Source organism: Hyposmocoma kahamanoa, unplaced genomic scaffold, assembly GCF_003589595.1.
Source record: "Hyposmocoma kahamanoa isolate Upper Pololo Valley unplaced genomic scaffold, ASM358959v1 289, whole genome shotgun sequence".
Taxonomy (NCBI): domain Eukaryota; kingdom Metazoa; phylum Arthropoda; class Insecta; order Lepidoptera; family Cosmopterigidae; genus Hyposmocoma; species Hyposmocoma kahamanoa.
In genome coordinates, this window is record NW_020653777.1 from 1,509,001 (window position 1) to 1,521,134 (window position 12,134).

The 12,134-nt window shown below is 35.8% G+C and overlaps 1 protein-coding gene across 1 annotated transcript in view; it reads left to right on the forward strand.

Moving 5' to 3' along the window:
• The first annotated feature begins 1,097 nt into the window (after positions 1-1,097).
• The window catches only part of LOC113229157 (endocuticle structural glycoprotein ABD-4-like), a 36,526-nt gene continuing 25,489 nt past the window's right edge, over positions 1,098-12,134 (forward strand). Inside the window, exon 1 of the mRNA XM_026462667.1 lies at positions 1,098-1,184. Coding sequence (XP_026318452.1) covers positions 1,158-1,184 — 27 coding nt within the window. The 5' untranslated portion in view covers positions 1,098-1,157. The remainder of the gene's footprint in view (positions 1,185-12,134) is intronic.

Sequence of the window (12,134 nt, forward strand, 5' to 3'; positions counted from 1 at the left end):
CCTACAATTATTTCTCTCGTGAGTTTGGGTGTAATTTGTGGTTGTCTACGTGTGTGTCCATGGCACCCGCGACACAGGGTTTCCCTAGTGCGGGGCTATGTTGAGTGTGTGCGTTATTTATATTTAAACTATTGACACACATCATATAATACGGTGGTGTTAATTTCATTTAAACTTAACTCATGTAACCTTTTCAACAGAACAATTTTCTAATGACTAAGAGAATGTTGTTTTTAAATTTAAAATATGCGATCTATCAAGATTTGGGTCTTCGACTTTGGGCTTGTAATAGAGTCTTGTTTGTAATTCCTTATTTACTGCCTTTAATACACAAGGTACTATTGAGTATTAATAAATGTCATAATATTTCTATGCCTTTTATTTTTCATCTCTTTGTAATATAAACTTATTGCGTTGACATGAATTTTGGATAATTCACCGATTACCAAATCCACGATGAACCACATTTATTCTAAAAAAAAAAAACATTTTTCATCCGCAACCTCTGCATATTTGAACGATGAAAAATTCGCACCCGCTACTGCTATACTGTATTCGCCTACGTTCAAAGACAGTGTTGTGTATAGTTTGTTGTTGCATTCACGTGACTATTACCTAACACTGTCCGTCAGGTATGGGCGTTGTAAGCCCTTGGTATTTACATCAGTTATTATCGGACAAAAACTAAACATGTAAATCTCTTTACAGTACCTATACCAATTGTAATTTTGCATTTCATATTTTTACACATATACATAAAACAGTTAACAAATAGCTACTAACATTACCAACTTGCTACTAAATATGATGTAAAGGCACCTTTAACCATCTTAGAGTTCATAGGTCACCGTTTACTTACCTTCTAACGCGTTATACCATCTTCGGCAGTTACTAACCAGGCTCTAAGTGAGATAGACCAGCGCCTTGACTATAAAAAAAGTTTACGTATATTGAAAAATATTTGATTTTTATAAAAAAATTGTTCGTTTTTTTAATTGAGTAATCAAAAAAAGTATTCTTCTAAAGGGACATAAATACTTTTTAGTGAAAATTATCAATCATTACCATAAGTGAAAAAAAAAATACATTCAGTGCCGACTGGTTATTTCGCGCCATTTTTTTTTCTTCAGAACCTAGCGTACAAGACAATAACGAATATGCAGTTTCTTACAGGAGTTTGTTTGGTAAGTTTTTTTTATAATATATGATTGTAAGTATGTTTATTTCATAGTAGGTACAAGGCACTTAAGGAAAAATAAAACACTAAAAAAAAATCTATTACAAAAATTTAAATACTAGAAAATTTTATTATGAGAAAATTTCTTCGAGGGCCGCTCCCTGGAGCATCGTGCCCAGAAGACTAGTAACATTTCCCCACGGAAGTAGTATTTATGTGGTCTGTGCATTTCCCCTATGAATAAGTAATCTTATTCTTTGGCGGAAATAACTGCCAGCTCTGTGGTCACCGGGGGCTTGTACTAAGTGATCTGACATCCCGTTCGCTATAAATTTCAACTGGCTCCCAGGGACCCAAAATGTGGCACTGAGCAAGATTGGCGGTTCTCGGCCGCATTGGTGACAGAGCATGCGCCATCCACGCTTTCAAGGACATTACAGAAATAAATATTAAGAGGGAGCAGAGCAAAAATTCCTAATCTTCGATTTGATTTTAAAAGGGTATATCCACTTTAAAGTTAAAAATAAAATATTGTGTGAGTAACTACACGATATATTAGAATTATAGACATTAATCAGAAACATAAAACAATAAAGTTTCCTCGATAGATAAAAATCACGAAATGACCTCTAATTTTCACATTTTTTCGATTTATCCTCGAAATGCAGGTTATTAGGACAAAAATTAGATAATTAATTATATTTATGCATGATCGAGAACTGTCACTACGGATTTTTTTTTAGTTTTAGAGTTATTCCGCTAAAACGAATTTGGTACTTTTAGGGTCGTATTCTAGAACTCTACTCAATGCTCAAGTCAGGATTGCACTGGAAATACGACCCTAATGGCAGGGACTCGAGTATGATTTCGAGTGCTTTAAACCCTACTCAAATCCTGACTTGAACATTGAGTAGAGTTCTAGAATACGACCCTTAATACGCAAAATTCAACATCTCCTGTCGCATGTCACGCGAACTTCAGGCATATATTTGTTTCACAAATTTGGGCGGAGCCAACGTCAAAACTTTTTTGCCATGCTCCCTCTTAATAATAACTTATAAATATTAATAATAATGTTTCTTATTCAAAGGTATTCGTAATACACACAGTAAATAAAAATATTTTTTCGTATCTAAGCACGTTTCAGACCCTATGCAGGTGCCATGGTCACGGATGACTAATAATTGCTGATGTCAATAGATTGTGCGGTTAGGGCAATTTACAATCTGGGCCCCAGAGTATTTTTGAGAGATAAGTTTAAAGAAATTAACATTCTTACATGCGTTAAGAGAAATAGTAATTTCTCTAAGAAAAATAGTGACAGACGTAACATTAATACGAGGAATAAAAATAAACTAGATGTTCTTGATAGTCGTCTTCACAAAGTTACAAATTCATTTAAGGCGATGTATACGTTTCTATAACAAGATTACGGTTGATATACAAAATTTGCCATTCACGAGATTGCAAACTATAGTGAAACAAAAACTTTATACTAAAGGTTATTTACAACTTCTTCGTACTTGGATGCAAAAATCCGTGGTAGTAACCCATTTAGCTCATGGTAAAAAAATATATTGTAAATGTTGAATGTGTACAAATGTTATTTACAAAGAGCAACCCCTACAGTTTCTTGCTCATTCTTCTCAGGCGAATCTGCCTTACGGATGAGCGGTGGAGTTTAACCAATGTGACGATTTCAAGTGTAATAACGCTTACAGTATACGCTATGAAATAAAGATTATTTTATCTAATAATAATTGTTTATTTTCGGATAACTTAGATCCATCAAAAATTTACAGTGCAGACTTGAAACTGTGTTAATACGGAATTTCGAGTAGGTATACCGTTTCTCATCTGCAATCACAACATCAAAACTTGTCGAATTAGGTATAATACAACTATTGCCACACATCCCGTACCTATTCACCAGCAGCTTGATTTTGATTGCCTCTCCCGATCGTAAACTGCGTCTTTTCCGAGTAGAGGCGCATAATTGCGATTCACAATTTGACATTTCTGTTCATTTCACAAATTAGAAAAATATAAGTAGTAGGAATCAGGTTCATCTTCTCGCTCAGAAACCCATCTGGTTTCGAGACTACCCGAGCGGATCGATTCCCATTTGAATCACAATTAGAACGCAGATTTGAGCCCATTTGACTTTCATATCTGATTTTGACTGATTTGCATCAAATGAGAAAATGATAACTGAAACAGGGGCTTGTTTTTCAGTTTGACAAAAAATATTTTTTTGTTGGGTTAAAGAAGTTGGAGTGTATGCTGGTTAAGATAAAAAAAATGTTTTTCACTTCTCATGCTCTAAAAGTACATCATTATAGCCTTACGTAGCGGGAGTAAAGTGCATCTTTTTATCCCTTGGGAGTAAAAACACCTAATTTTTTATTTTCTTCAAGTGAACAAACTGAAACAGCCAGTAGTACGCTCGGTTTTAGTTCCGTGCCTTTTCCGCATAGATGGTGGCGCCATATTATTTTCCCGTGTTTGGTTGGAAAGTTTAATGGGCCTTATATTACTTAAATATCAACTCTCATTTGCACTGAAATCAGAAATTAGACAGCTGCGCTAACACCTGACCTGTGTGTACGTCTCCGTATATTCGAAAAATATTCTGTATTTATTGTAATGAAGATAATATCTCTAAAAATGGGGGGCTGTTCTATTCGGTGGAGTGGGAAAAACAGCAAAACATGAAATTACAAAACAGAAGCACATTTCATCGGTAATTAAATATGTAATTTTTCAATATTCGTTAATTATAGCAAAGCTCAAGTTTCCAATCGACCAGTTTGGTCGATTTGAAGTGAAACAATTGACGACAAACAATTGTTTCGAATTCGGGCTGGCCAATCGGAGCGCAGTTGTCACCGTTTTCAAATAAATTTAATGACATTGTCGCCACCATCCGTGGCACTTCCGTGGACGAACTCTTTCACTATAAGCTTTACAACTACTTTGTAAATAAGTTTATTAGAATTATAAAATTTCCTCATACGTAATGATAGCACGCATTTTTTAAATTAAAATATTTACATCTATTCATTATAACAAAATAACCTTGTTAGTTACGTACCAGCGTTATTTCCTGTGCGTGTTGTAATAAATAAATGTTAAAATTTATTTCATATTCACTTAATCATGTCAATTTAACTTCACAATTAAAGACCTCAATGACCTAACGGTTTACATTGTGGGTGCTGGATGCTGTATCCTCGGCCGGGTCAATGTAGAAAAACAAACTTTTTCATCACACTTGCTCGTAAACAGTGTCACGACATGCAGGCAAAGTCGCCTGTAATGTCCTAAATTATACCCACGTGCTTTTTCATTACAATGTCGCCCTATGATTTTTTTTACGTCAAGATTAAGCAAAATATTTTATGCTCGAAAAATCTGAACGTATAAAAAACTAAATATTTGCAATAGAATTATATTTTACTAAATTTATTCTGTGAATTGGAATTCTGCAGTATTTTTAGAATTTGAAAATTATTATATTTATTAAATAATTGTGGCTGCGTGCGTCTGTGCCTTTTAAAACGTTTTACCATCGTTTTAGTTAGAGCATATAGGTTAGTTCGAGTTGTATTATGTATGGAAGAATAAATGGCAATCTGTTAAAAAAAAAACCCTCCATTTGCAAATTCCATAAATGTTGTGAGGCGATGTTTATTCATACAAGTAATAAATTATCGTTGTATGTATTTCCGCGCAAATGTGATGAAAAACATTGTATGTAGCTCGGGTGGTAAAAATTACAAACCTCGAATCAATAAAGAGCTGGCTTATAACAAACTCTCGTTAGTAATTACGTACCGCCCATAATACACAATTGTAAATTGTAAAGTAGGGACGTTCTTTCGTCCGTTGGATGAGGTAACCAAAACAAATCGAGTTCTTAGGTTTTTGCGATTGTTACATGAAAAATAATTGCATTTCCTTACCAAAACAAGCCAAGTGAAACTCCAAATTGTTGTTTGTTCAATTGACCGAAAATCATGTAAAGCTGCTGTGCTCAGGTGCTGGTAGTTGCGTAAACAGAATTCTTTTATGGTCTACGAATGTTTCAGTAGGCATGTCGGTTTCTTGCTTAATTCCGACTATTTCTTGATATATAACGTAAGCCGGCACATTGTTTTTGTTTTGTTAATTGTAAATTGAAAAGTGTAATAATAATAAATGAAAAAAAAAAAATTTTTTTTTTTTTCATTTCAATGTATTGCCATTTTAAATACAGTAAATTACATTTTTTTTAATTGTAAAACCAAACCAATTGATTTTTTATTATTACAATTAAGAATAAATAACTTGAAGTCAAAAACGTCATGCAAAACGTCAGATCAAAACAAACATGTCTCAAGGTGACGGGCGCAGTAGCAGTGCCTTAGATCTTTGCGATTTAAAGCTCTGAGTGACACTGCGACTATTATGGACAGGCGTGTAGCTTACCACCAGGCGCACGACTTGCTCGCCCCGTTACTTGATATTATAAAAAAACAACATACACAAACACATCTAAATTTGAAAGTTTATGAAGACTAAATTGCATCATTGTCGAGTTGTCTAAAAAACTTAATTGCTCAAATGTGTTCACCCACTTGACACACATAAGTGGTTCACACTTATCGAAGCGAATAAATGTGTTAAATACAGTGTGCCAAACGTAAGGAAATGTAATAAAGTTATAAGTAAAGATTATTCACATATCTTTGTCGAAAATGTCCATGGCAATACTCATTCTCACTGGCTCATCCAAGGCCTTTTGAGAATCGGATGAAGTCCATGCAAATGGGCTGATCTGGGGTTAGGACCTGGCTAAGGTGTTCTCTGTGCGGGCTTGTTCGCACAGGTTATAGTGCCCTTTCTGCATGACCAAGAGCACAAAAAGGTTGATAGAGAGGGTCACTAAAAACAAAACTTATGTAGGAATAAAGATATGGGGAAGAAAGATACGGGCCTGTCCATGACGACATTGAACATAGATACCGAATTTGACCTGTAGGGCTAACACAATAGGGCGCGACTTGCGCGAGAGCGACATGACGCGCGAGAGGACGGAGCCTTGCGGGACTCCGCTCTTATGGGGTGACTACTACTCCGTAGCGGAAAGAGCGATTCAACAAGAAGTCTCGAATGATGTGCACGAAACGGTCAGGCTTTGTCGAAGGTCTTAACCACATCGAAGAAGAGGGCGCTGGTTGGCATGAAATCAAAAAGTCAAAAGAAGAAAAGAAAAAAGTCGAGAGGGATGCAATGAAGGGATCGTTTGAGATCGTTTCGTCGTGCGGCGAAATCTATTTCGCAAAGCAAGCGAAAAGATAGCGCCTACCTGGGCGGTATGGCGCGGTATTCCGATTTCGCTCTAGCAGCATTCTTCTTCTTTCTAGCCGTTCTCAACCACTCGTTGTAGGCCTCCTTCAGTTTCTGCCACTTCTCTCGGTTCTGTGCCACCTGTATCCAATTCAACCCCGCCACTTTGCTTGTGTCATCCTTTCAACGCATCTGCGGTCTCCCTCTGGGGTGTTTTTCGCTCCAGGGCCATTCGAGGACCATTTTACACCAGAAGCCATGGTTTCGAGGAACGTGACCTGCCCACCGCCATTTAAGGTTCGTTACGCATTTGCTGACATCTGCGACTCTGCTTTAAAATCAAAATTATCTTTATTTCGTAGGTAAGCAAATACACTTGAAATCGTCACATTTACGCAGTTTTTACAACCATACCGTCTTATCGTTTATGTAATCCCTAACAGAGTAATATGCTCTCTTTAGTAGAGTTGTCTTTACATGATTTTAAACGGTTCTGGCTGTCTCGACGTCAGTAAGCTGCCTGACTTTTCGTATGGCATAGCAGCAGATCTAAACTTTCCAAATAGTGCCCAAATTTGTGGGTTCCGCTGAAGCTTTCCTGTCTGAGCCACGTATTTATTTTACTGTCTTTGAAGTTTAGGCAATTCCATTCTATATTAATTCTAGTCGTATTCTTTTCTTACAAATAGGAACCACGTACAATTACACGTTACTTTTTTTTTTAATTAAGAACGTTATAGTTGTCTTATGAAAAAATGTTTCACTTTCATATCTGACACCACGCAAGTTTAAGTTTTATTCAAAGAAGATAGTGCGACAAATCGGCAATTTAATGTTTGAACCCCTATTATTATTGTACATACATGCTGGCGTCTTGTAGCTAATATCCTATTTTTTTTATTTGTATAACTTTTATAAAAATATCGTCAGGTTATGCTTTTTTTAAGAAAATCCACAACAATTCACAATTATTAAATTAGCAATAACATACCGGTAGTCGTAGGATATTATCGCCCTTAAAAGTTGCCAATTCATCAATAAAGAAACGTTTTTCGAAGCATGTAAAAAAGCGTATGCGAGGTTTTCGCTCCTAGGAATTAGATGCTTACATAGATAACATTTTCATAAATGTACTGTGACGTATTAAAAACACTAATTAATCTCTTCAAACTTATCTCTCAAAGACACCCTGAGGCCCAGATTATAAATAACCCTAATCGCACGTTTCTGCAAGACAAAGATTTTATTATTCTTACTTTAGAGTAGTCCAATCAAGTTTGTTAGTGTTTTACAAATAACCATGTACATTATATATATTTCTTTCTTTCGATATCATTTTCCTTTTCTCAAGCATCCCATCTTTAGAACCAATTACTTTCGTCTTTATTTATTTCTTTGAAGTTTTATTATTTTTATAGAAGTCACATATTTGGCACTTGAGCATTATAGGCCAGTTATAAGAATTGGCCCATTTGTGAAGCCACACTTATACTATAAATTTAGAACCAATTAGTTTCGTCTTTGTTTATTTCTTTGAAGATCATGTCGGCTGTCGATAACGTAATATTTATTATTTTTATAAATGTCGCACATTTGGTACTTCATCTTTAGAGGTCAGTTATTAGAAGTGGCCCATTTGTGAAGCCACACTTATACGATAAAACATCTTAAGTGTGTCGTGACTGAGTGATGCAAGTGTTCCGTGAACTTAATCTCTTGAAGTTATTAGCCGTGACAACATGCGCCGGCGCATAATTATCAGAAAAAAATTAGAAATTAATATAAAGTACATAACAAACGTAAAGAGAAATGAATGTAACACGATAACGTACAATTTTTATTATTTTTAATTGTATCAAGTGACAGGACGGACAAGTCTTGCGCCTTATGATAAGCTACACGCCTATCCATAACAGTTGCATTGTCACTCAGAACTTTAAATCGCAAAAATTTGAGGGGTACTGCCACTGCACCTGTCACTCTGAGACATAAGTTGACAAGTCCCATGTGCTTGTAATTTCACCAGCATCCTAAACGGAAACACAGTAATGCTGACATTACTGCTTGGCGGCAGAAATAGGTAAATAAATAAATAAATAACGCACACACTCAACATAGCCCCGCACTAGGGAAACCCTGTGTCGCGGGTGCCATGGACACACACATAGACAACCACAAATTACACCCAAACTCACGAGAGAAATAATTGTAGGCCATACAACTATTTCTCCCGGCCCGGGAATCGAACCTGGGACCTCTGCGTGGCAGTCCGGCATGGTAACCGTTCGGCCACGGAGACAGTTAAGGTAAGGTGGCACTACTTCCCTGGGCAAACTCTTTGACAAGGAGCTCTAGTGCTACTTAAAATATAATTGGAAGACAGGCTCACTTCCCGTTGCGCATTGCACAACTAGCGGTTGCAACCGCTAAGCCGTCGACTCTGAGTCCACTTCCAAATCTCCTCATTGGTGACGGAGCTGTAAGCCACGCTCACTTCCCAACGCCGAAAAATGACGTCTCTCCAGTGCCCAATAACCTAAGCGGCTGGAGGGACCGGAGGATATCTAGCTTATCCTCTACTAGCTCTCCGGGCTAGTGCCGGAGATGCCAGTCGCAGTGTCCTGCGACAATGTCCGGACATAGCTTCCAACTTAAAGGGCACTTACGTGTTACGCTTTAGATCACGTGAAACCACCATACAAATTACTATGATATCTTAATTTTTATTTCGTTTAATCAACAATTTAATACTCATAATTTGTTTATTAATTGTTTCATGTGAATTAACAGAGGTATTACGTAATAGTATTCCAGCACATGAACCATGTAATATGATAATAACTAATTATTAATCTCGTACACAAGCTACTATGTCATATAATAATTAATTATTACAATTATGAATATATTAAAACCAATATAAAAATTTAGGTCACAATATAAATATTGTAATGTAATTAATGTTAATACATTAAAAAGCAAAAATATAGTGATACATTTTCATTTATTATTAAATTATTTAATTTTATCACTATATATATATATATATATATATATCAATGTCAAAAACGTGATAAAAATTAAGTTACGGTATGTCAAAAGCATTTGAATAATAAATCGTAAATGTCAATAATTATAAAAACATAAAACCTACTTATACGAGTATATGTCATGTCATGAAAGAATGTTTAATGAGAATTATTATTATTATTTATGCAGTTATTGTTCTATCATTCAAAGAATTCACAAGTAGTTTAATTAATTTTGTGTATTAGCAGTATTTTAGTTTATTTATAAATGATGGATGTCTTTTTTTGTTTTGATACTTAAGTAGGTTTAAACTAAATGTTTTTTTTATGTAAAATAATAAGCAACCTAGAGTTTTAGAAGTTTGTCCAGGGAAGTACTGTCACCTTATCTATTTCTGCCGCCAAACATTAATGTGAGCATTACTGCGTTCCGGTTTGGAAGGGTAAGGGTGCTGGTGAAATTACAGGCACATGGGACTTGTCAACTTATGTCTCACGGTGACGGGCGCAGTGGCACTGCCCCGGAACTGTTATGGACAGACGTGTCGCTTTCCACCAGGCGCACGATTTCTTCGTCCCGTTATAATACGAGATAACGCCGGCCGATATAAAATATAAAATTTGTGAACCGATTTTGTTGATTCTTTTTTTTTGTTAGAAAGATGGTGCCTCAGTAATGGTCCCATTTAATTTTAAAATATTCCACTTCTAAGTGTGGCAAACTAGGGGATGAATGAGTTTTGAGGTCGTCTTTTTTAATACTTAATACAGAGTTTATAATAAAATTAAGTAAATTGGACCGTAAACCTGGAAGACCTTTACTTCCTAAGGTAGTTACGGCAGAGACAACATACTCACCATAAAGTCCACTGTAAATAACACACATTTATTTCACAACTAAACCTTAAACTTGTCCGTTAACTCATTAAGACGTGTTGAAGTATTTATTATTTTTAATTAACCAATCTAAAATTGTTAATATTCAATATAACTTAATTTGAATAATATTTTCGTGTGTTATATAAATATTTTTAATTGAATATGTGACCAGGGTCACAATTCCGATATTTTACATATATTACTTAATAGTATAGTTCAACCGACATAGCTGGAAGGATTAGTAAGTTGGAAGTGGCAGTGGGCAGGGCACATAGCTCGTAGAACTGACGGCCGTTGGGGCAGAAAAGTTCTCGTATGGAGACTACGAACCGAAAGGCTTTCAGTGGGACGGCCCCCTACTAGATGGACGGATGACCTGGTAAGGGTGGCGGCTAACCGATAGATGTACGTCGCGTCCAATCGGCTGGTCTGGAAATCTTTGGGGGAGGCCTATGTTCAGCAGTGGATGTCTTCCCGCTGATATGATAATGATGAGTTAATAGTATTAAGATATGTAAACATTACCGGCGCGTCACAGATTCTACTAGAATAAAGAGAGCCGGAGAAAGATGAATCATGATCATGTTTTAATGTTCAGAAGAAGTGTATTCGGGTGATCTGCTTTGCGTGTTTAGACGATAGCTGTATTCTGTTGTTCAAAAAACTAAGTATACTGTACTATGCATGCAGGGATATCAGTGTATTTGTCAAAACCATCGAGTATATAACCAGAAATAGAGACGAAATGTCATTTAATTTGCTTGAAAACTATTTTGCCAAATTATTAGTGTGACAACTGCGAAACTATTGACGGATGTCGACATAACTGCGAGAATTAAAAATACCTACCTGTACCGCTTACTTAAAAAAAAAGAAAAGGCGGTATATTATAAATTAGAGTGTTTTGATATTCTTTTGTTTTTTTCGTCTTTTGTATTTTGGTCGCGAAAATGAGTGCTAGTGAGAAGAGCCATAACAAAAATATAGTAATAGATATACATTCAAACACATCATCATAAGTTCAGCAAACTACTCTTAATGTGTGAAAAACAATAACATTTTCTTTTAGCAATTGTATTGTATAAATTTTATTGTTAATTAATATTTTTTTTAATTTTGCTATTATACATCTTCCTCTTTTTAATCTTTTATTATTTTATCACATTGTTCGAGAAAAATTCTATACAGGCCTCGACGGTAACGGGGATTACTTGACTCGTATTAATACAAGGCGTCGCGTCATACTCGTCCAGCAATCCCTTACTTCCCGGCCTCTGCAATAATGTACTAAACATTAATAGGTGCAATTAACAGAGATCGAACATGAAATCCTATTAATATTTGCATGCTTGCAGATTAAATACAATGTACCTAATTTTATTTAAGACCTTTATCAATACTGTATTCTGTCAAATAAACGTATGCTATTCTATTCTTTGATCATGTTTTTATGATATCAACTAAGGGGACGAACAAGTCATGCGCATGGCGGTAAACAACACACCCGCTAAACTTAAATCGCAAAGATCTTTTGGGGACTGCCACTGCGCCCGTCACCCTGAGACATAAGTTGACAAGTCACAGCACCATTATAGCGTGTTCCCAGAATGTCGTGACGACAGTCAGTCGTGCAGCTTAAAGTGTCGTAGGTTGCATATTTAAATGCAGTTGTTCACATAAAGCACAACACGATTAACTGTCGTTCACGACTTTTTTGA